The sequence below is a fragment of the Falco rusticolus genome, chromosome 1 (assembly GCF_015220075.1).
Source record: "Falco rusticolus isolate bFalRus1 chromosome 1, bFalRus1.pri, whole genome shotgun sequence".
Taxonomy (NCBI): domain Eukaryota; kingdom Metazoa; phylum Chordata; class Aves; order Falconiformes; family Falconidae; genus Falco; species Falco rusticolus.
This window is the reverse complement of record NC_051187.1, coordinates 59,128,684-59,154,275: the sequence shown is the minus strand read 5'-3', so window position 1 is coordinate 59,154,275 and position 25,592 is coordinate 59,128,684. Positions and strand designations below refer to the sequence as shown.

The following is a 25,592-nucleotide window of genomic DNA, read 5'->3' as shown; positions in this document are numbered from 1 at the left end:
AGGACATTTCGTCCACACACCAGGAGGTTGACAGACAGGTCCATGTTTGGCCTGCAGCATTACTCACGCTCCGATGCTGTCAGTGATGAAACTGTATAGCATGGACTCAAAGTGGACTATAGGTGACAGCAGGTGTTCCATTACTCACTGTCTGATAACCCTTTTCTTGCCTCGATCCCTGCTGGCCAACACAATGCAACATACTGTGCCACTGGACCTGTTATTGAATCTGCTTGTGGCACTCAGATAATGCTCTGTAGGTGCCTGAGAAATTCTGGTGGGACTTTTAACTAGCTCCTTAAAAGGTCCGTGAAGATATTGTGATTTTATGTACAATCTGTTTTGCTAAAACCGGATTCCCAAGCATGGAGCAGAAGATAACTAGTAATACTTTGCTCTTTTACATTATGTTCATCAATGATCTCAAGCTGCTTTGCACTCATCACATTCATCCAGAGTTTGTGATGGTTGGACCTGTTTCATTCAGAGAGACACTGAGGCCCAGAGAGGTTTTATGACCTGCCCAGCATCACATAGCACAAACAAATTATGAATCTGGAAATGTCTCCTTGCAGAATATTTTGACCTCAGTGTGTGCTAACAGCACATTTCACAGATGGTCCACAATGAAGACCTTGTGAAGGTAGCCCGCTTGCCCACTTACCAGTTTTTAGGGCTTGTTGGTGCTCCACTCTGCAGGCCTTAGCAAATGCAGAGGTAACGGCCTCTTGTTTCACTGCGAACCTCTTTCAGGTGATTTTAACACCTGACAATATCCCCGTGAGCAGGGTCTGTAGTGGGAAGTTAACCCTTTGTGGCTTTTCAAAATACTGGCAGCTTCTTATGTGCTTACTATTGGAATAGCTGTTCCAAAGCTGTTTGTAGTTATTTATATTTGTGGAAACCTGTATATTTATTTTTAACAAGTTCTTTATATACAGTAATTTTGGTTGATTTTTTTTTTTTTAATATATGGCTGCACCTATTTCTTTTTCTACAAGAAATGGTGTTTCTGTCTTCATCAGGGCAAATTTACATGTACAGTAGCTAATGGTCTCAATATTTATGAATTGTTCCATAGAGAATCATATTTAAACAATAGGGTTTTTGGTTGTGGTGGTTGGGGGTGGGAAACACAGAGTGGATTCTTTTTTGCACTTTATCCAGCACTGATTTCTAAACAACTCAATATCGGTTGCTTTTCTCATTTTGTGACCCAGACAAGATGCTGTGCATTTCAACCAGGCAATTGATATTCACAGTCTTTTTGTCTGTTGCACAAACCTTATTCAGAGTCTTTAAGTTCAAATAAGTAAATGGACAGTTATATTTTATTCATGGTACCAAAGATATTGTATTTTATTAGTGTGGAATTAACACGAGTAAGCCTTGGGAAAACTTCTTGGATCACACTGTATTCTGTGGCAGCCGAGTAACAAGAAGATACTGAGAAGCCAAAAGGCTTCTCTTCCGTTGTGAATACAAGTGGAAACTATAGCTGAGAATTAATTTTTTCTGTTGTTTCAAAGTTTAAAGATCTTTTGCCCTTGTCAATGTAACATGTGATCCTAGATCTGATAAATGAGGTGGGATTCACTTGAGGAGCCTGTTAAAGTTAATGTGCCAGTCTTCTTGCATTCTACTGTTGCTGTTTTGTTGAAAGGGTTGGCTGTTCGTATCTTGATTTTCCCAAATACATCACACTGCAATAGTCTGAACGTTTGTTGAGCACCTGTTCAGGGTAAAATGCTGACAGGGTACACAATAGAAATTGCTATATAATGTTACCTATGAAAAAGGCTGTAGAAACACATTACAGTGCTTTGAAATTGGCACGCTCCTATGCCATTCCAGCTTGCTTCCAAGAAAAAAATACCATTGACTCCAGCAAGATAACATGCCCAGATATGAAATTCATCACCTTAAACAATGAGAAGCTGACATAGCATTGTAACTGTACCAGCATGGGCATTATGCCCAGCTGCCGATGTCTTTAGAGTTCATTGCTTTAGACAAGAATAAAATCCCACTCTGCAAGTTTGCACGTGGCTATTGCAGAATTGGCATGAATTCCTGAAGAAGATAGCTTACTATTAAGAAAACATTTAGGCCTCCCGTGGTGATAATGTTAAGTCACTTATGTGAAAACATGCCACAGCTATCTGGGCTGGTACAAACTATTGCTCTGGAGTACATGATATTTATATGTGGCCTTTTAAAGGTCTTGCAGTGCTTGGTAGATGATTCCTCTTATCGGCAGTAGTGAGTTTTGAGAAGTCTTGACCTTGAAATAAGTGAAAAATGTCTTTAAAGTTATTGTCATTTTGGAAAAAGAAAACCAATGTCCTCCACAGGCTTCTTTTTTGTTTTGTTAGTTTTGAGGGTTTTGTTTAGATCCATTAAATGCCAGCATACGAGTGTATTTCTTAATCCTGTCATTGCAAGGCTGGACATGAACCCCTTACTAGATAATGGACTGTATTGGCTATCATGATAAAGTAGTAATTGCACATTTTAATTTGCAGAAGTACTTGCAGTGCTGGGAGGAGATAAGTAATTGCAGGTTTGAAACCTGGAGTACTACATTTAAAGTATGAAAGTTATAGATTCATACATGTTGACCTTGAACTGCCAGAAACAGTAATAAACATGGTAATGTAATATTTTTCTCAGACATAATAATCCTATTAAATAAACATTTCAGAGTCAGCTTATTATGATTTGTGAATACAGAACATTTCTTCTCTTCCCTAATGTAATAGTTTGGATATTAGAGGAAGTAGAGTCAATCCACGCTGGAAAATAGAAAGTGAATTAGATCCTTTTAGTGTTACTTGACCAAGATTTTACAGTAGATGGCTACTCTTAAGAACTGATAGTAAAGAAACTATCTTCATGTCCGAACTATAGCAACTGTAAATACTGAGCGATTCAAGTTTTAGTCTTCACTTTCTCTATTTTTGTGGTTCATACAGAGATGATGTGATCCCAAGAGCTTATGTTCTCATGAGAAACCAAAATGAGTGACTCCTGATAGGGAAAAAATAGTCCAAAGGTATTACAGATACTGAAAAGTTTCAGAATACTCACACATATGGTAGGATTCTGAATTAAGTACCTTTTTTATTCATGTTTTCTATAGGCTTTTATATTTAGTTTGTGTGTTGTCTGAGAAAGCACTTTCAAATCCCTTAAGGGTCTTTAGAACAGTTTCTTGCTGTATTGATGCAAAGACAATAAAATGATAGTTGTGTGCTTGTCAGTTTTTCATTATTAAAAAAATTAATAAGAACTACTAATTCCCATCACTACACATTATATCTTTTCATGAAAATTTCCCATTCTTCAGTCAGGTATTAACTGAAGGAAGTTTTCGACACATGGTATGTCAATTAAGAAGGCAAGTTGACAGTTACTTGTGAAGTTCTGCAGAATGTGAACACAGGTTAAGAAGATTGCAACTCTCAATGTGATTTATGTTGTTGATAATTTTTATGTGTGACAGCATTCTGAGCTTAAAAAATTAATATGAAAAAAAGGAGTGATGCCTATGCATTTTACTGCAATGGACGGTGTGGAGAATCTCATGACAAGGAAGAAGTATTAATATACTTTAGGAGATTGGCTAGCATTTTCATTCTTAGTGAAATTGCACTCTGAAAACTACTAGTATTATATGTCTAGATATACACAAATACCCTTATGTCTCATGGAAAGGAAAGAAATATCTGGAAGATGCTTCTACACTGCATAGCAAGAAAGAATGAGGTAGTTCAGAAAACTGAGACTGATCCTGAGTATCAGGAGTTGGTACTCAATGCAGGAGGCTGTGAGGACTGTTCAGACTGCAGGAAAGGGGAGGAACAGAGAAGTACTCCTCCCTTTACTGTAATGAATAAGCACTTTGTACTCCAGTCTAGTATTTTCTACCCTGCTCTTTCCACATGGTGCAAAATTTCTAGTGGGGAAAAAGATGCTTTCATAGTCGTGACTGAAGTTTTCAGCACCCTAATATGTATGAACACCTTGGTGATCAAGATTTTACATTGCATGCTGGGCAAATGACTCGAGTAGCACTGATAATTCAGTACATCTCTATTTTCCATATGATAGATTCACTGTCTAGGAGAACTGCAAGACAGCATTGAACAAAATCTTAGAATTGTTTATGCAATTTAGAAGACTTTGGAAGGTAATTTCATTAATCCCCTGCTGGTCCTGCTGTGAAAAATCTGTGTGAACCAGAGATTATAAATACATGAAGATTTCCAAAAGCTCCACAGTAGTAAGCACCTGCAATTTTACTAGTGCTAGGAAACTGTTTTCCATATTCAGCTGCTGCTTCATGCATGAATAATAACCACTGTAAGCTGTTCTTCCTTAGGTATTTGCATATATTGCATACACTCGCCTACTTTAATAAACACTTTTGGATGCACACTTTCTGATTAAGCTTATGAAAAGGAAATAAATGACTTAACTATTACATCTATAGCAAAACTCTTCACAGGAATTCTGAAATTTTTGCTATGCATGACAGTCTGGCAAATGAGACAACTATTATGAATTTATTGCGACAGTATTTCTTGTTTTTATCAAAGGTATATATTTTTCACCTTACATTACTTTTTTGTGTGTTGAATGGTGAAAGTTACATTATAGTACCCTGGAATATTAACTCGTTGTTATTTAAGGACAGCGTACCAATGGCACTGATAATAATGGTATTACCAACAGTAACTGCTTCTTACTTAATTGTTTTCTCCCATAGATCTCAAGTTCTTTACAGAGGAAATTGTAATAGCATGTGTAATAAATGTATAATATTTGTAATGTAGTGCTAGAAATTTTATGGCTTGGGAGAAGGAGGGAAGAGGGGCTTATACTTTGTGAATATCACTGTAAAAAAGCCTTTATTGAGTAGAGTGGAAGGGAGTAGATGTTAATTAAAGGTCCTAAACAACCCCATGTATTCATTACTGGGGGAGCTGAGGCTCAATGGAGAATATGCCTTGTCTGTTCATCATTTTAGACAGGCTTTAGGCAAGGCCAAGGAGAGTATCAGGCTTCTGAATTGGAAGGAAATTTGGTTCAGAGACCTTCTGAACCAACCAGCAACACCTTTGTTTTCTGGCTTTTGTCTTTGTTGGATTTTATTTTTAGAGGAAAGGTTACATTTATCTTGTTATACCTGGAAGGGGGAAAACAGTAACATCTTAGTGAAAGCTTGAATAATCAAAATCAGGGTTTGATCATAGGGTGCTGATTGCATTTTCTGACTGTTCCATAAGTGAACATTTCTTTGACTACTGTGATAATGAGAAGAGGGAAATCTGCCAAACATATTCACAGTAATGACATTAAAGATCATGAAAAGGAAGCAGCTGAAATCTGGACATTTTCTAGCAGCGATGACATTTCTGCAGGCAATCAAGACCCTAAATACAGAAAGCTTCCCTCCCTCCTCCCTTTCCTCACCAAATGTTGAGGTTTTTTAATAGGTAATAGTTACATGACTCAATATCTGGCTGTCAAAATTACTCTTTTCATGGTGAAATGAGTAAGACTTTCAAGAGCATGAAAGTGAGTGGGCTGCCCCTATTGAACCTCTATTGAGCTTCTAAGTGACCTTGTTGCAGATTTTTGTCTTTCCATCTATCCTCATCCAAAAGTGATTAATCCTAGTGCTGAGTTCAACACCATTGATTTTGACATACCTTTAAATTCTGGTTCTTCCTTTGTGCCCAGGTCCGCTATAAAGCGATTTTAATGGTACACATCCAACACCACACCAGTATCTAGTTAAATGTTCTTTTGCACAGGAATTAATATAACCTTTCAAATAAATAGATTTGTAGTTAAAGGCCTGCCTTTATTTAATAAGTGGATGTTGCCCTAATTTTTAATTGTTCATGCATTTGTTGTCTTTCAGTTTTCTCATAACATGATCTGAATCTGGCTGTCATCTAACTCAATTAAACCTGCTCAGGCCACTTGTCTTTGGCAGAGACTAGAGACTCATATTCACTAATAACAAAATTTGTGGGGTTTTTTTCCTGGTTACTTTTAAGCGTTAACTTGGGCAAAACAAATTGTTTGCTTTCACCAATAAGTTGTGTAAATATGTAAGTGAGGAGTTGCAAATAACAACAATAAAACCCCTTTTTCTTCTCTGAAATTCTTACTGTGTTATAGTGAAATTGCTGAACTTCATAACAATATGGTTAATATTTGCTCTGTGGTCTGTTATTTGTGTGTAAGTTATCTGAAGACCTGGTAGACTTCCAGATTTGGCATTTTGTGGCCCATAGAGAGGGGCTGCCTGTCCTAGATCTGCTAAAGCTTGCTTCCTTCTCTGCGTGTGCTTATATGTACACACGCATGTGTATGCTAGCACTCTCTAGTTCATGGCTGCATTTGAAAGGCCACAGTAAGCAGGTGGTTTTGCAGCCGTGTTTTCCGTTTATATAGGCTTTCGTTGATTGCATTCACTATCCCTTTAATTAGGGTTGATATCGTAGTCTTAATTCGGAAATGATGTTTGAGCTTTGATGTTCAGCAGACGATCATGACCCTGTATTAACATCTGAGAAATATTGCCAGACCCTAGCATGCTTATTCATGACTGACACCGAGGAGTTAGTCTCTGCCTTTATCCAAGAGAAATTATTCCAATACTCTGCTGTCTGGCTTGCCAAGTAGGTTTATATGCAAACTGTAACTTGTTTCAAACATTGTTGCCAAGTTAGTATTTTGTTCAGGAACATATGAGTACATATCACCGATTTTGGAATCTAAATAAAGCTGTAGGCTTCCAACCCCCTCCCCACCCCCACCTCCACCCCCCCCCAAGAGCTCTTCACACTTGTTTTCCACAAAAACACTGGTCTCTTCCAGCAGGTCTGTGGCCCTTACTAGGGCAGTTCTGTAACTACGGTGGTAGGAGGGTGTTTCGCTTCCTGACTCAGACAGTCCTTGTTAGATCCCACTTGAAGATTCTTTTAGTAATGCTTAACCTTGATGGGGGGGGTGTGTATAGCTTCCAGTTGTATTATAAACATAACTTTTCCCTGCCTGTAGTAAAACACAACACTTAGTCATAGGAAAGTGCTAATGTTTAACTTCCTGTAAGTTCCGCTTTCAGGATATTTAAGTACAGCACCGTATAAATTTATTAACTCTGGACAGCATTTTAGGTGTAATAGAGAGCCCAGTGCTTTTCAACATCCCATTCTTTTGAAGGAGTGTTAAGTCATACTGTCTAGTTTAACTAAGAAAAATGTTTGTAAAAGAAGTGGCTTATTCCATTTGTGACACCCTGAATGCGTCACATCTGGCCAGGTTAAGAATGTCACTCTTGCTCAGACACCTGTACAAGGAACAGCCTTCCATTATGGTCAGCTGCTAGAAGGTTATATTGTGACGCTCAGAATCAGGTTTTCAATAGCTCTTCACACAGAACATAATAGGGTCCTTGCAGCTTGACTTGTAGGGTAAAAAGCCAAGAGCTTGCTGTTTTCAAGCTTGTTCTCCATGATTGTCATTTCACTCCAAATGTTATTGCTGCTTACTGATTGTGGGAAGCTACAGTTGTGTTTTGCAGATGGAAGGCCAAAGCAGGTTGCCCTGTCGACAGCGAGGTGTGTTTCTTTTGTAAGTGGCTTACACATCAACCCACTCATGCTTGGACACAATTAGAAAAGTGTGCCACTATCTACGAATTTGATTAACTTGATTGGCTTAAATACCAGCCTAGCTAGCTTTGACTCTGTGCTTGTATTAGGTATGTAAAAGCTTGCTTAGTGTCTTTATTTCACTCTCTGAAAATACTGTGAGTAGTTTGCATCTAGTCTTTGAATATAAATAATAACAGGTTATAAGTAACCAGTGTCTAGTTTTGGTGTATGAGGATCTTTAACTCTTGTTTACATGGAAACATGTATAAACTATTGTGTGTTGGAGGACAGCTAGCTTTGTAATATATTATGAAGACTATCCATTACTTTGGTGTTTTCTCTGAGACTGAGCTAAATCTCAAGATGCTTTTTTTTAACATTCGGCACTTTCCCAAGTAAAAGCCCTATGGCTTCAGGGGAAGATCTGCCTCAGTCAAAACTGATAAGACCCTCTGGAGTTGCCTTAAAGTAGAAGGCTCTTTTGTGTGTGTGCTTGACTCTGAATGTATATTTGTGTGTCTGGCAGTCTAAAATGATAAATCAACTCGTGTATTTTCTTGAGATGGAAATTTTACTCATTTGTACTGCTAGTCCATTTTCTTTGTATATGGGTAAAGGATGTTCTATATAAGTTAATATGAACAGTCATTAGATTTGTTGTGTCTCTATTATGTCACGAGAAAGACCTTGATAAAGAAAAGGGCACAGGTTCCACCTGTGAAAAGGCAATAATAGAGTGGATTAAGTTATGTGAGTTCAACATGGGGTTACAGTTGGCTGACAAAGTTATAGCACTGGACGGTTTCCAAGCTACCGAAGATACAGCTGGTCACAGAGAAGCAGGTGAGAGCATCCATTCTCTTGTGCTGCTTTCTGCAAGCCCGCTATATGTGGGCATGTACTAAGCTTTATATTTACATCAGGCAATTTTTGACTGTTTAAAAATAATCAGAAACATGTCATGAAACGAGTCACTACAATAGTATAATAAACTTTTATCCATTAATTCTTTAATCGTACTCTGAGCCTGACTTAGTACAAGTTTCCTTGGTTGTCCTCTTAAATTATGAGACGCGTATAGCAAGAATGATCCAACTCCTGGTTGTTTTGGCACCTGCTGAAGTCTTTTTGTTGTCATTATCCAGTGCGCTTGCATCTCAACCTGAAGTACTGTTCAGTGGATCAGAGACACACTGCTATATTACATAAGCACAGTCTCACAAGAGTGTTTAAAACATGGGAGATTGTACTTTCCTTGAAGACTTTTTTTCAGGCAAGTATTCTGTTTGAAATAATTGAGACTAAGGCGCAGGATGTAGCCCAGGATAATAAAAATATTTTACTGCTCTCTGCCGGGTCAAATATGTGTCTCCTTAGGAACCAGAGCCAGTGTCACTCAAAAGTTCACAGGCAGCTGTAAGATGTAAAGCAAAGCAAACAAGTTACTACTTTTTTATTATTTTTGGTCTTTTGCAGTTGTGTACCTCCTGTGTTAATTCAGACAAAATATTTTGAAACATTTGTGTTCAGTTTGTTGTTTTCCCTTCCTGTAGGTGAGTGGTGCATTAATAGAGGGGATGCTTTTATAGATTATCCAGAAGAAACTGACATTTGGAGTTTGGGAGTAAGGCAGTCCTGGCACTCTTTTTATTTATTTAGTTTGTTTGTAAGCAATAATTGCGCTGCTTTGGTGCTGTTATGCAATAGAGACTTATTGAACCTTTTAAAGCCACTTATTATTTTTTGTAATTAGAACTAACTTGTGCAGCTGTCACTAAGCTCTTCGTCAGATGATATATTTATTATGTTAGAAATGAGAGGAGGCACGTGAGTAAGACTTTGAAAAGAATATGCTCTGCTCAGGGTAGGGTTTTATGTTTAAATGGGTGATCAGCACGTGTGGTTAGACCAAGATGATTGCAGTACCAGTGCCTGACTAGTTATGTGCTGCCTTTAATCCCGTGGTATTGTATTTCATTGTCTCCCAGTACACTACTGTCACAACTGAAATAAAAACCCTCTAAATTCAATGAACACTTTAATCTGTCATCATAATCACGAAAGTCTTGTCAATCATGGCTTAAAATTTAAGCATGCGGATCAAATCTGTAGTAAGAGGAGACACCTGGACTCCACAGTGTAAGTGGAGACAGTCTTGGATGTTAAATATTTGTTTCATTTGTGTTGTACAGTTTTAACTGAATATGGTGTTAGTGTCGTTCCACATCTTTAAAAATTTAGAAAGGTTATTCAGTGACTTTGCTGGAGAAACTTTTAAAATAAAATGAAACTGATATGACAAGTAATGCAATGGAAATTTTACTTTTTTGTGTCAACACTTTGGATTTTAGGCTTGCTCTTGAGCTGAGAAGTAAAACCAGAAAATGTGGAAATTTGAGTGGCTTATAAACAGGTTAAGGTAGATCACTTGCAGGTTGACCAAAAGGCACTAAAACTGAAAGAGACTCTAGTCACTTAAAGGTGTATTTGGTTCATCCTCAGCTTGTAAACAGATACATTTGGTAAGCCATTTGCTTTTACATGTTCATTTCAAATGCAGATTTAAAAGTATGTTGCTCTTTGCTCACATAGCAGCTACTTCAGTATCATATCCATAGTACATAAAATAATAAATTTTACACCCTCTCAATAAAGTCTAAGGCAACATTGCTGTATTGTCAGTTTTAAAAAGTTGGATTATTTTTTTTTTTTAAAAAAAAAAGTGGTACTCAAGAAATTACTAGTTCTGTAAGTGCTGTAATAGAAAAATGTAAAAATTGCAATTTGTCATACTTCAGACAGGTTTTGCAGTGTCTAAAGTGAAAAATCCATTTGAAAGCCCTTTCAGTGAGGTTTTCAAAAGCACTTGTATTAATCTAAATTGAATCTTATTGGGAATTGTAGCAAAACTCCAAACTGATGATGAGCATTCGGAGTGATCTGGATCATTGATCCTTAGGTAATTTTACTTTCACTGCGGCCAGTGAAAATAACGTGACTGCCCGCAGTATGGGTTGTGAGTAGCTGACATATCATTATTACCATTGCGTTGCCCTTGCCATTGTGAGGTTCAGTTTTCAGTGGCTTATCTTTTTGCCAAAAATGAACCACAGTCTGTCAGTGTTTCTTTTTAAACAGGGCCAGATCTTTAAGACAGAAAGTTAAAGGAAATATCTTCTGGCTTTGTGTTCTTTGTTAATAAAATCTCACATAACCATATTCTGGAGTGAAAGATTGAGATTTAACTGTGGTTGGTATTTTTATCAGGTATATGACCTTCTGCTATTATCATGTGGGAGGAAAAGATAACACTCTAATTTCACAAAGTTATAAGCCTTGGGAAAGTAATTTTCGTATGCTTGACACTGTTTGCACTTAATCATGTTTGCACGGAGGTGAGCTATCCCAGCTGCTCCAAAGCAAAACCACCAGCCTGTGTTACATCTCCCCAGAGCACTGAAGGTGTGTGTAACTGGCACGTGGGTGCCTGAGCAGGATTTTTTCTAGCTGTTGCCCCTACTTGCTGTTGTACTGGGCCTGGCAGCTGAGAGCCATATGGCCAACAAGGATGAAGGATGAATTTTAAAAAGCAAAACAGAAAAAAACCCAAACAACAACCAGGTGCAAATGCAAAGGGAAAGAATGTGAGGAACTTGGTGGAAGTTATAGAAAGAATAAATTGTTGTAGGACTTGGGAGGAAATAGAAAACGCCACTTTGACTCTAACACGCTGTCGGGGTTTTGGCCTGTGTGGCCCATACATCTAAGCTGTGTCCATCCCACTGCCACATGGGAGAAGTGTGTTGCCTCAGGAGAGAAGAGTTGCTTAAGGAAGCTTTAAGGTCATGTGTTTCCTCAGGTCAGAGTGAACCCATAGAGAACGTCATGACCAAAGTCACCCATGCACATGCAAGACCATGTGCCTAAGTGAAAAATCGCTCAGACTGAGTGTAACTTGACAGAACTAACATGAAAGCCACAGCCAGGATGGAGGCCCGCATAGTGCTTCCTGCATGGAAGCGTACCTGCCTTTTAGTGGGGTGGGGGAGTGCACTGACCGACACAGAAAAGTCCCTGTTTCTCAACAGCACTACATGAAATGCTGCAGTCCTGCTCCGTTCTGACCTATAGCTTATGTTACTGTGTAGTTACTAGGGAAAGACTGACTTGTTCTCAGGAACCGTGACAGACTCTGTACTTGAGAGTTAGCATGCCCAAAGCACCGCGTTTGAGAAGGATGATGCTGTTGTTGTTTGTCATTTTCCGGATGGCAAAAATGTTGACACTGGGGTATAATGTGGCTTCCTAGAGGTGGATGCAGATTAGGTTTTAAGGTTTTAAGGACTTACAAGTCAGAAGCTTTTGCTTTTATACAGCTATGGTTGTACTGTGTAGTTACTTTATCATCCAGTATGGCTGGCGTCCTGAAAAAGTGTCTAAATCTGTTCCTAAAGGTAATTTAAATTGTATTGAGTGTCAAGAATATTTCAATTCTGATACTTTATTTTTTATTTCATCTGCGTTGGTATCTGAAAAAGTTAAATGAAGCCTAAATAGTTTTTCTTAATGCAACATATGCTTTTTGCATCATAGGACCAACTATTGATACAGCATGATAATAATACAATGGAATGGCAAGTTGAAATGATGAGAAGACTTTCATGCCTTGCTAGTATAGAATAGCTATCCCTACATACTTCAGCTGTCCCTCAGCAATATTTGTCAGCCAGGTGATAGCAGCTATTTCTGTGTTTGCAAAGATGACCATGTGTGCTTGGAGTGTTATATGTTCATTAAAATAGTTTAGCAGCCTCACCACTAAAACTTAGTCTGTAAGAACCAGCAAACTTTTCCAGCCCAGGCTACTGGGATGTATTTCAGACTGCTTTAACAAGATAGAGCATAATTAGTGCTGAACACAAAAGCTGTGATCTGAGGTGAATAATTTTGCTGGTTGCCTTATAAATGTGAATCTTCACCTCTGGCAGTATTTTAAATATCAGTTACACACGTTCCATCACAGCACTTTGGTGATGCAGCAACTTGTGAAAAATACAAGTGTTTCCTATCGTACTCCTCCTTCTACTGAACAGAAAAGAAAGAGAGAAAATGTCAGTACAATGAAACTTTGGGACCGTAATGCATCACAGGCTGCCTGTGATTTGGTAAAGTTTTGTGATATATATATATGAATAGGTCAGTGAAGGCACTCCTAAAACTACAGCTGTGGCAAAGGACATGGCCAAAGTGTTGGCATACATAAGGATGAAGAATAATGCAAAATATGCTGCAAGCCGGTTAGGTAAACCAGTGGTGCCTTTTTTGCTGGAACACTGGTCACTTGTATAGAACATGAAAACAACAATATTGAAACAAACACAGAGAAAAAATACAGACTGCGGGGAGGAGGATTTGCAGGGACACCTATTACCTGTGTTAATAAGGTCATGTGTGGTATTTGCAGAAAGTAGATAACATACCTTTTATTGTGGCGTTAAGGGAAGATATGTATACTGGATGTTTTGTGTGATGTTTAATGGGCTCAGTCTTCAGGTTGGGCTGGGAGCTGGTAGCCAGCAGAGCAACTAAAAGGGTGAACATCCCTTAGGCACTCGGGCATCGAGCCCCAGGGAGCAGCACCAGCAGCCATCACAAAGGTCTCGGGCAGCTTCAACCCAATGAACGATCGGTGAGCTGGGTAGGGAAACCTAACTTCAGGCACTTCCAGTGACTGACTGGATCTGAAGAGGACCAAACTGGTGAAGTACATTCATTCCAGAAACCTATATCTGTGAGGAGTGTAGGTGGAGGGAGAGAGAGGGAGAAGTGGAAGTTATGCAGCATTTAGGGAATGCTCAAAACCCAGGGTTGCTGTGAACCCTCTACTGCAGCTGTAACAGAAGGAAAGTATCTTTGGACTTCTAGGTTAGATGGAAAAGAAGAAAGGGTGTCCAGTGGTTGCCCATAGACAAGAATTGAATTTTATGTACATCTTGCTTGTCAAGGCTGATCTTCTACTTTATCGTTGAAGACATAAAGTCTTGCTTAAGAAACTTTTGCCTTTGGTTTAATTTTGAGCCAGTCTCTTGTTAGGGGGAAAGATGAGGCAGAGTGAAACTAGCAGATTTAGTGGAGCTGTCTTTAGAGAAATCATGGAAGTAAGTTTTGAGTACAGACACTGCTTGGAAGGAGGACCTGCTCTTGGGAAGATGCTTGGGAACCCAAGGGCTGAGCGATGCCAGGCTCTGCAGGAAAGGCTGTGTCAGGCTGTTTGTCACCAGCTGCTGACTCCTGGTATGGAGCAGCTCTGCTGGACATACATTAGTGCTCCTCCTGTAGGAGTTACGTTGGAGCGAGACCTCAGGACTGTGGACAAAGCATGAAATGTTTCAGCCTTATCATGCTAAAAGACTCACTGCAGAATCAGAGAAAGCTTAGGAAAAGGTAACAATAATTATGATTTATGATATGGAGAAAATTCAGATGGAGAGACTGAAAAAATAGGGTATGTTCACCCTACAAAGGAGACAAGAAAGCATCTTTACTAGCGTGTGCTATTTAGCACGGTGGTATCAAGAAGCTGGGTAACGAATATGTTTCTCAGTCTTGTAACACTGTAAAAGGAGACACCTGTGATTTTATAAAACAGCAAACTTACCATCAACAAAAAGAAGCAAATAGTTCCTGAAGCAGGTTTTACACTGTGAGGCTTATTGTTACACAGGGTTTCTTAGGCCAGCAATTTTACAAGGTGAAGGTGAAAAAAGGCTAGACTTTGACAGAATTAATTCAGAAATATAGTACTGATTGATTTTAGAATTTTTGGAAGAAATGTCACCTTTTGTGCTTCAAGCATGTTTAACTACCATATAAGAAAAAGAATGAATATATCTGTGTATGCACAGTTCTGGCTATTTTACAAGTGATAATAATGGGATTCTTTGAGCTCCCTCACTAGTACCTGGTACTGGTGAAATGATGTACTGTAGTCAGATGGCATTTAGCATGCAGAGAAATGGTACAAATAATCTGATTTGGGGAGGTCAGATTTCTTTGCTGTGGATCAGATAGACTGATTTTGGCATTTCCTCATCCAAGTTGCATAATAGCCTCTGACATGTATCCAAGCCCTGCGATGCAATGATGTTTCATGGTGAGCCAAAAAGATGATGTACTGTGTGTGAAACAATGAATGATATTTATCCAGCTGAGGCTTGAAATGAGATAGATAATTTTATGAGGTAGGAAATTCAGGCAGGCTGTCCCAGTCACACTGAGGTACAAAGCAGAAGACTGACATGCCAGGTGGAATGATTATGCAGAATGGGAGCAAAGAAGAGTCCAAGTGTTATGTGAGCTAAAAAAGCTGAGAAAAGAGGGAAGAGCAAAAAGGCTGACAAAGTAGGCTGGAATAAATCTATGCAGTGTTTGTATGAAGGTGCTCAGCTTTGGAGATAGAAATCTTCCCATTCTTCCCTATTTGGGGTGGATTTGACAGCAGAGAAGGGACAGTGGATGTGTCTTTCGAGTCTCATGTTGCCCAGACATCCGTCGGGTGAGCTCAGCCCATTGGGATGTTACAGTGCTGTTTGCTGAAGTCAGTGACCATTCCAGCAAGAGGAGGCTAGCAGATTGGGGCAGTTAATCATGCAGCATTAAATGGAGTCACCGTGCTGATCCTGGCATGCATATTTCACAGGCAGAGGTGTTAGGCTCAGCGGCTGCTGCTCTGCTTTGCTGCCTACCTGCATCGCTGGCCTGTGCTGTCACTTGGTGCTCCTGCTGCCATAAAACACAGACATGTCAGTTTGCTGGGGAAGCATTCCTCTCCCTGTGAGCAGCGAGGGGTTGGCTCTGTTCAGCACGGTCCTGCAAGTCCTTCCTGAGCTGTTCTTGACAGCAAGAAACGTGGAATGGGATTAAATGATGGCAGCTGTGTTGCACTCTGGGAGTGGAAAGGAGGGAGTTGAATCCATTGCCAAATTGGGGTGATGGAGACTGAAATGCTACCAACAGCAGTTATCTTGCCAGTGCTACAGTCAAATCAGAAAGTGGGTGGCCTGGCTGGTTTGGTTCAGAGGGCTTCTAGATATTTTAATTGCATGCTTTCAGCAAGGTTGGCAGCTTTATGCCTGATAATACTGAAGTGATTCTACTAACCTCAGCAAAGTTGCGCAGAATTTACTCTGACAGTGTAATTGGGTCAATTCATTTTTCTGACTTGACAGGCAAAATCTTACGCTACTGTAAACTATGTGTGAACTGGATGTCCTTTGAAATGGCCAGGAAAATATTCTTCTTTTGATGTGCACATGGAATTCTCATTACTTTTAACAGTAGCTACGTGTGTGTGTCAAGCAACATGTGAGCAAGGTCCAGGGCATCAGTAAAACAGGGAACAGGATTCTGAACTCTCTTAGGTTGGTGCACTGGTTTGGTGTAAGAGCTCTTACTTGCAGGGACAGTGAGGACCAGCTGGACTTTGATATAACCCGAGATAGGTAAATCTTTTTCCTTTGACTTGACAATGCCACTGTACCACTTTCCAAAATTAGGACAAACTTGACTTTCTAGATAGGTTGAAGACCAAATGGCAAAGTATTGTGATGTGCCTGGCAGGTGCTGATAGAGGAACTCTAGGTCTCATCCACCAAATGGGTGGGGGGTTTTGTGTTTCTTTTTTTCAGTCTGCTGCTTTGAAAAGTAGGATTTGTTTGCTGTAAATATATCAATGAATGAAAGAGTACAGGTGGTGCCAGTGTAACAATATGCTAGTACCACCCTTAGTTCTAAAGGTGAACACGTGGATTTTTTTGAAAGACCTGACTGTTAAGGCATAACTTCCTCTCTCAGTTTGGGTCACTTAATTATTGAATCTGTCTCCTTAACAGCACAGGATTAGTCTTTAGAAGAAGGTTACAGAGCCAAAACTTGATGTAGGCAAAATGCACCTTGTCTATCCCTCTGTTACCAAATTTCCTACCTGGTGTGAAGCAATGTAACTTCATCATCATCACTGATTCATACTAATTAAAAACCTGAGCCAAATTTTTCCAGTGCCTCATAAGTATGCATTATTTTAGCGTAAATTATTTCTTCTATAGTGAAAAAATCTATCTCAGAGAAGGAAAACACTGTTCTTGTTTTAGACTTTTGATAGGTCAGTCCTTTTCCCCTTTGAGCAAGGACAACCTGTTAATGCTTTTGAAATATTCTTTTTTAAAAAGTAGATGGAGAACTGAAGACAATCCTGCTCTTGTTATCTAATGTGTCAACAATATCCACCAGCTTTACATTTTTATGTCTTTGATAAATTAATGACGTCATAGTTTAACTTATGATTCAAGCCCAAGCACTGCAAAAATGCAATAATAAATACATTTTAAAAGAGTGTATTTTCCATCTGTTGTATCTGATTTAGAAAAATATGCATAGGTCTGAAATTAGGATTTATGGTGTTCTTAACTGTCAGATTAAGGCAGATTCTCTTGTCTCTTAAAGCTCATGTGACTTTTCTTGATATATGGCAAGGCACATAGTGGAGCACATAGAACAGTAATTTGCTTTCCTCTAGTAAAAACTGTGTTCCATATAGCAGTATAAAAACAACAGATCTGCTGCAGACCTCTGGCACTGCTGAACACAGAGGACAAATTATTAAATTGTTAAAAAGAAATAAGGCACATTGAGGCAGCCTCTCCAGAACCACAGCAATGATATGACAGTAGTCTACCAGTACAAATTATTTCTGATTTGGATCACTATAATCTAAGATCTCTGATTGTAAAGATTAGAATACCCATTACTAGGAAGTAGATGTCACCAAAATTGTGCTTAATATGTTTTAAAATGTCTTGGAAAAGCTGTTAATAGTTACATTCTTGTTCCTACATGGTCTCTGCAATGGTACTACATCAGTAGTTATTTTGACAGCTACTGTCAAATTTTGTCGAATACTGACTATTGAGAAGAATTGTGGGGTTTAATTAGAGGAATTTGGGGGCGTAGAGGAATTGTTTTTTACAGGCTTATTATTGAGTTGTTACTTCTTATTGCTTGTATTTCAGTTAAAATATCAAGTGCCAAAGTCTAAAGCTGTTATCTGGCTGAAGCTGGTTGTGTGTGGGGTGTGAAGATTTTTTCTATTTGTGGGTTTTCGTTTGTTTGCCAGTTTCTTACAGTAGGTAAGAAAGGCAAAACTTTTTGAGCAGATGAAATTTAGTGCTTGAGAAGATAAATTCAGATAAGTGATTGACTCTTAGTTTTTGGACATTGGTCACGTGAAAAGGGGTAGGGGGGCAGAATCCTCTCAATCCCAGGTGTTTGATCTGTCTATTAGCGCCCCAGGAAAGCTGAGACCCTTGTGCCTGACCAGTCTGTCAGCGTCCTGTTACAGGGACCCTTCACTGGACACTCCCGCTGGATCGGAGGGTGATTCGACCGACTTGTTCAGGGAAATGCAGCAACAACATCAGGGGGACCCCTCGGCGGGTCTGCCCACTTGGTTTAAATGTGTTACCCACCGCTTGCAACTGCTAGTGCCCACGAAGGACTCACACTAACAGTTTATGGAATAACACTCTTTAGTATAAAATGGTGGCAATAAAAAGATTTGTGAATGCCGGTGGTAGGGACTGTCTGCAAAAACAAGTACTATACAACCAAAACCTTAATTACTAATGACAGCTAGAATGAGTTAGTTATTTAGCATGCATAAGTCAAAGTTCTTCCCCAGTAGGCATCCCTATGGGGGAGAAGACAGGTTCAGCCTGTCAACTGATCCCAGAAGTTACAATGGAGTCTTCCCTAACTTCCCCCTCATTCTTTCACTTTTTATACTTTTTTTTTACTCTCACGTGGAACTTGAGTGACTCTGGTCATACATTCTTTCATTATTGATTGGTGTAAACTTCTCTTGCTTTCACTTAAAGACATAGTTGATAAGAAATAGAAAGCACGTGCTCGGTGAGGGGTGGTCGTGCCTTGGAGGTGGGTAACTTTGGGGTGGAGGGGTGTGTTAGTATTACAATGAGATTATAACAAGCAAATTTCATCTTAAGAGAATAGTTGTGCCACAGTTGTTGGCCCAGCAACGGACATAATCTCATGTATTTTCCATTTGACAGCCGGTACGGTACCATCAAGTCCCAGCCCTGCAGGGAGCACAGCAGAGCCTGGCTGCGGTGTCTCCGCTCTGCTCCACCCTCCATTGCTCCTCCAGGACAGCAGGTTGTGTTCCCTAGGGAACCATGGTGGAGTAGATTCTGTGCATGCCAGCTGTCCTAAAGTGGCAACCATATTTTTCCCTAAAAAGGTTGTTATAATAGTACAACTTCTATTAGGTCCCAGTTTTCTAGAACTTCCCCTAAGCAATTTTCCCACAGAAGTATAAATCCTCCCCCTCCTCCCCATTTCTTTAATTTTCAAAATTCCCTTTGTGGATGTGGAATGTAGCATGTAGATGTAGCAGTGGCATTCAATTAAAATACTTCCTAAACTTTCTCTTCATAAAAATCAGATTCATAAATGTTTTTGGAAGAATAAAATAATTTCAAATATTTTGAAGCTAAATTAATTTAAAAATGAAAACCAGCTGATCTCCTGGCATTTCACTTTTACTCCCTACCTGTCAGTAAATGTAGCAAGCTTAGGAAAACAACATTAGGCAAACTTGGCTACTATAAACTAGCTTTTGCTTATTGCTCATTATCATTAATCTTTATTAACCCAGCTCGTTCCACTGTGATTCAGACTTTTGTTTTTCTTTCTAAGTGTTATATTTTTAATATAAAAATATATTCAAAGCAACCTACTTTTTAACTACTCTGGATTAAATTCAATTCAGCATGGATGTTTCTGATACAATTCTAGAGACATTGTTATGCTGGGAAAGAAAGTTCAGAATAGTTGTGTCATATATTGTGTACCTTGTGCAAGCTGCAAAAACCTGTGGACTTGTTGTAAGCTGACACTGTCCTTAGAATAAATTTATTCACCACTCCTTCTACTACAATGAGTCTTCATGAAATCGTCCAATTAGTGCAAAGTTATAAAACTGTAGACAGATGGAAAATTAATATTTATAGCAAAATGCCCAGGGTTTTGATAACTGGAAACTCTTAGAGCAACAGATGATGTTAGCAGTTAAGATTTAGAGAAAGCAGCTGGTTCGGGAAATCATGAAAGCTTATGTACTTTCTGAAATACTAGGTCATCTAGTGATGACCTTAAATGTCAGCGTTAATGTTTCTGTGAATACCATCTGTGATTAACTGTTTAAAATGAATTAGTTTATATTGGTAAAAAATAAATAAATGGATAAAGATAGAGAAATTATTTTTTCATACAGTCCCCAAAACCTGGTAAAAATTTGCAAGACCCACCTCTCATCTCACAATTTCTAAGAGGTTTGAAAATGCCACCACCTTGACAGAGACCCAAGTAGTGCAGAAATCACGAAAACTTTTAATGAGAGAAAGAAGCGATCCACATCACTCAGTAGCCTTAAATGCTGCTGGCCTGATGAGCCACAGGTCAGGGGCGGTGCTATGATTTCATTAATACTGGTGTAATTCCAGAGTAATTTTCCTAACTTCAGTGCTGTGGTTACTTTGGAAATACAATAAGTGGTTTTCTGGTGATTGACACTTGCTCTAAATGTAGTAATCTCAGAATAGCAGCTTGGAAGGGATCAGCACTTGATGTCAGAGGAAAGAACTGAAGCCCCTTCTTTACTGCCACTGTACACAGCTACTAAACTGGCAATTTAATGCTCTGTGGAAATACGGTTTGCTGGTCAAATTTAATTCCCTCCTAAAATTCATAGCTTGAAGTTACCTTCAGGGTTTTCTGTTAGCGGCTTTAATGCCAGACAGCTGGTCTGTAGCTGAAGCTTTTTAGTTTCAAAGTTCTTTTCTTTTCTCAAAAGGAAACTTGGTAATAGACACGTTTGTGTATGTGCACGTGCACTTCTATAGCATAGTTAAAGTTTAATAAAATAATATTCTGCAGAACAGGCTGGGAATATTTTGTTGCTATTTGCTGAAAGACAGGTCATCACCCGGTGAAGAACCTTATAAGCTTCTCCTGCACATCCATGTTTCTGATCAGCCCAAATTGCTGCACAGCTATGTTGTGAGCTTGGGGATAGTCCAGGAAACCTCCCCTGAGGGCTGCTGCAGGGGCATTGTGTGTGCACAGGGACTCGAACAAGTTTCAGTGTCAGCTGGGGGAGGGGGGGAACTATGTGTGTGGAAACTTATTACATGTTGTAACATGCCTCTACCTGTGTAAGGAGTTTCCATGGATATAGAGGCTGGAGTGTTTCAGGAGGAAGTTGCAAGGCTCTCCACACTGAAGTGGCACTTCTGCTATTTTTCAGCATATAATAACAAAATATTCTTGTCTCGTTAAGTATGCTGTTGATTATGACTATCCTATGCCATTCTTGCTTTGTAGAATATTGTCTTAAATTTGTGTTGCATCTTGCCCCTACTGTAATTGTTAGAACAGAAGAAGAAAGAAGGATTTTAGTGAGACTTAAAATGTTCTGATAGGAATAACATTCTCTGCCTTCAGGGCAAGAGCTGCTTCTCTTTCTTTCTTTTTCCTTCTTTTCTTTTTTTTTTTTTTTTTTTTTTTTTAAATCAGTTCTTTTTTATTTCCCTGGCAACCTAATGCTATTTCACATATATATTGGGATTGTATCACTAATGTTACTTTTCAGCATCTTACTCTTTTAAGCCAGACCGCTGTAAATACATCATGCAAAGTAAGATTTGACATTCATATGCATTTAAATACTATGGGATGATAGGATGACTTGTAAAATCTTGTAGCTGTTTAAAGTAGCAGAGAAACGCGCAACATTTGCACAAAACCAACTGTGCACCTAATATCTATTACAAATGGTGAGATACAGCCCCAGCAGAGGTGCTTGTGCTCCTGCATGCGTCGCTGCTTGTGGAAATTCCACCTGTGCACCTGCATTTCTTCAACAGCTCTGGAGTCCCACCCACCTGCGGTTCTCTCTGCAGAGCAGCAGCATGTCTGTGCCACCACCATAGCACCACAGCTGCTGCCTCTCCTCCTGGCTGTGCAAGAAGTGCAAGTCCCTTGCATTTTCAGGAACAGTATGTGAAGGGCACTGAGAAGAGAGCAAGGACGTTGCACTGGTGTCTGCAGCTTAGAAAAGATGTTGAAGGTTGGAGTGCAGAAATGAGGGACAAAAATGATGTAATTTTTTTTTCTTTAGAGGTGGCAGCAGACGCTGACTACAGTATGTAAATATTTCTGGAGAAAGGACAATGAGCAGTAAAGGTTTCCTTAGCAAAAGGCATGCAGGGACTAAGCTGTTGTGTTATGACTACCAGGTACAAACTGGATGCAAAGAACCTTAGTGTCCAACAATCCATACGCTGTTGTTACTGTTCGGGGGATGGCGAGCCAGGTGATGGTTTCACCATCTCTTGGATGTTTTCAGATGAAGGCTGTATGCATTTTCCAGAGGATATGCTCTCATAAATAAATATTAATCTTTGGGCTTAATACAGGAATAACTGAATGAAGTTTAATGCCTTATGCTAAGTTTGGCTTAAGAAGATTGAAGGAACGGTGCAGCAATTTTGAGGAATACAAAGACCTTTTCTTGAGAGAAGAAAAGGAACAATTTCTTCTCTGGGATTGGTGGTGGAAAGCACGAGAATTGATGGGCTTCAGTGCAGCAAGCTGGAAAATAAAGAAAAATGTTCCACTTGTCAGAACAGTGAAATACTAGGGTAAAAATGCCTGTGGAAGTTGCGGTAATAATTTAGATGTGGTAAACTATTTCCTTGAGAAAGAGGGATGAACTGAATGACCTCTCAAGTTTCTCCTAGCCTGTAGTGGGTAATGTAGCTGTCAGTTTTATCTCCAGCTTCCTAAATCTTATTCTGGTTATCTTTTACCCCTGCTCAGCCAAAGTCTCTGGACTTCATGTAATGCATCTGTTTAATCCCTTTACATCCAAACACAAATGATATTCTACACAAAATTTCAAGAAAAAAAGTTACAACCCACCATCTTCTTTTCAGGTCCTCCAGGAAAAAGAGGTAAGCGGGGCAGAAGAGGAGAGACTGGTAAGTTTCCAATTTCATAAGATCCATTGTTACTGGATGTCTGTGTTTTTGGGAGGATGCATACCCAGCATGTCTTCATTTTCAGTTTTATTGCTTGTGTGCTCTGAAAGAGAGTTCTGAAAGTCCTCTGGTAAAAACTTGTGACCCTTGGCATATTACCTGGTGGCCTTCCAGAGTTTTCTAGTCTTGGGCATCGTTAATTTGTAGGCACACTTCATAATGCTTGACATGGTACCATTGGTAACACATTGGTAATTGTCAAACCATTCTGGTGTTAGAATAACTCCGTGTAAGTCAGTAGTTGGAGTACTGTAAGTCGGCATTGCATCAGGCCCCCCTGGTTTGAGGTGAACAGTTTTATAAGGAAATAAAGGAGGAAATAAAATTACTTATGTTAAGAATGTAGATATTCAGGGAAATAATGTGGTAAGTAGACTATGTATGAGAGAAATTTTGTTTACTAGAAATGAATAGCAATTAAGTTCTTACAAAAATAAGAAAAACATTTGTCGGTTTGTTACCCTGTACCAGGGAGATTGCTGTTGAGAGAATCACGCTGTTGGTGCAAAGCTTGAAATTTCATTTGCGACAATGGTGTGAGATGCTGAGTATCTCTTCCTGCTGACCTTCATGGGAATTGAACTGTTGATTAGCTTGCTGTGTTGAGTTTTTCATAACGGTGAACTTTCTGGAGATGATGCAGGACAAAATGAGCATTTCTGTTCTCCTTGACTGTCTCATCTGATCTGCCAGCTAGGACAATCTTCCAATCAGCTTGATTTCTGTAGATCTTCTGTAGTCTTTCTTATCTCTGTAAATGATCGTTTATCTGGTTCCTGAAATCTATGTCCTTATTTTTCTGCATCACAAAATTGAAGCCAAGCCCTGCCAAAGGTTAATGCAAATCACCTTGGTGTTTCCATTCAGTATTGGCTTAGTATTTACTTCAGATAAAAATGCTATGGTACAGAAGGAAATTCTGTGGTTGAAGATTGTCTTACAAATGATCCTCGCAATTACATTGCCGGATGGTGTGGATTCATTTTACATCTCAAATAAACACATATTAAACTATTAATAAAGGAAATTGTTCTCTCTCATTTAAAAGCAGACCTGCACCTTAAAACGCTGTTTAAGAATGTTTACCAGGATAAAGAAATTACCTTAGTTACTGGACAATAAAATCGCATTGTTAAAAGCAAAGGGCTGTCAATATTAAAAGCAATCTCAAAGTACAGCTGCTGCTGTTTTATACTCCTTTTGCATTTCACTTGACTCAGAAATTAGAGAGAGGCATAAAAGCTTAATGAAATGCCATTGATTTGGGAGCTGCAGCTGCTCAACTTAATAAGACTGAAATTGTAGATTTGATTTGTGGCCCTTTGATAATGTTTCCAAGAACTGCTACACAAAAGTCTTTGAATCTAAATAATTGAAAAAATGTGTAAATATCACTTCATGAAGTGTGACATTTTAATAGGGAGCATTTTATATGTGTGCCTTGAGAAAGGAAGGTGATGAAAAGAAAGTTCAGCTCTGTCAGGTGGCCACTGAAACCTTCCCTCATAGGCAAAGTTGGAAGGCTGGAAGATGCTGGTGCACGTATGTCTTGACAAGATGCCCAGGTTAAATGCCAAGGGTACTTTGTGCAGTTTTGCAGCCAAGCTGTGATCGAATGCCAGCTGTGTGGCTAACTGGTGGGGTGGGTACATATGCTTTATGTGGAGTATGGCAACATGAATTGTAGTCAATGACTGGTATTTTTGGACTGGCATGAAATTGCATGGAAATGGATGGAGAAGCAATTTGCATAAGATTGCATGACTGTAATTGAAGAATTGATAAGGTAAGTGCATGCATTCAGGCATTCGTCATATTTACAAGTTGCAAAGCACAGCCAAAGTTAAAAAGTACTTGAATGGGAAAATGTGTACAGTGTATTAGCAGTGTTGCTCACTTAAAATCCTGAGGCCTTGTGCTTGGCTTCATACATGTGTCTTCCTTTAATAACTGCATAAACTTACATATTCTTTTTTCTCTTTTGTTTTACCCTCTTTTCCTCTCCCCCACCCCACAGGACCTCCTGTAAGTACAGTGATACATTGTTGGTTCTTCCAGAATCAGGGAGAAATCTGTTAGATCCTGTTAAGTTACCACCGTGATAAAATGATCTAATGTCATCAAGAGGGACTTTTGATATTTATACTTACACAGCGTAAACACTAATTATCTTGGAGCTGAATAATTTAATTGGAAAGTTCCTTAAGAAAAAAGTCTTAAAACCGTAAGGCTTTATATTCAGCACTCAGATGGCAGTTTGGACCACAATTCCACGTAAGTATGTTACGCTCGTTTTGCTTATGACTTGATAACAGATATTTTACTGCAGTGTAAAAATGTGTGAATATGCCAGACTGAGTCACTTTTGCTGGGTAGTAACTTCTTCTGTGGTTATCACAAAGTCTTGGGGTGCAGGCTCCTTGTCCCTTGGAGGTATGCAGCCTCTCCAGCACATTGCAGTGTAATTGCAACTGAAGCCAGGAAGTGCTTGTGTAAAATGAGTATTAAATAATACTTGTCAGTTTAGAAAGTTGGCTGGATCTTGTGCTAATCCTGTTGGTAAGAAAACAGTTTCTGTCTTCTGTGGTTTTATGGTTGTTTTGGGGTTTTTGTTTGGCTGGGTTTTGTTTTCTGTGTTGTATATTCCCAGGGTAGGTCAAAAGACTAACTTGAAGAACAGAATTGAACACATATATCTCAGATATCTGTATTTTTCATGTCATCCACATGCACCAGATGG

General features: G+C 39.1%; 1 protein-coding gene across 1 annotated transcript in view; it reads left to right on the top strand.

The window, feature by feature from the left end:
* COL25A1 (collagen type XXV alpha 1 chain) overlaps positions 1-25,592 on the top strand; it is a 310,675-nt gene that overhangs the window by 145,862 nt on the left and 139,221 nt on the right. The window contains exons 3-4 of the mRNA XM_037393238.1: positions 22,748-22,792; positions 24,870-24,877. Of these exons, the coding sequence (XP_037249135.1) occupies positions 22,748-22,792; positions 24,870-24,877 (53 nt within the window). The remainder of the gene's footprint in view (positions 1-22,747; positions 22,793-24,869; positions 24,878-25,592) is intronic.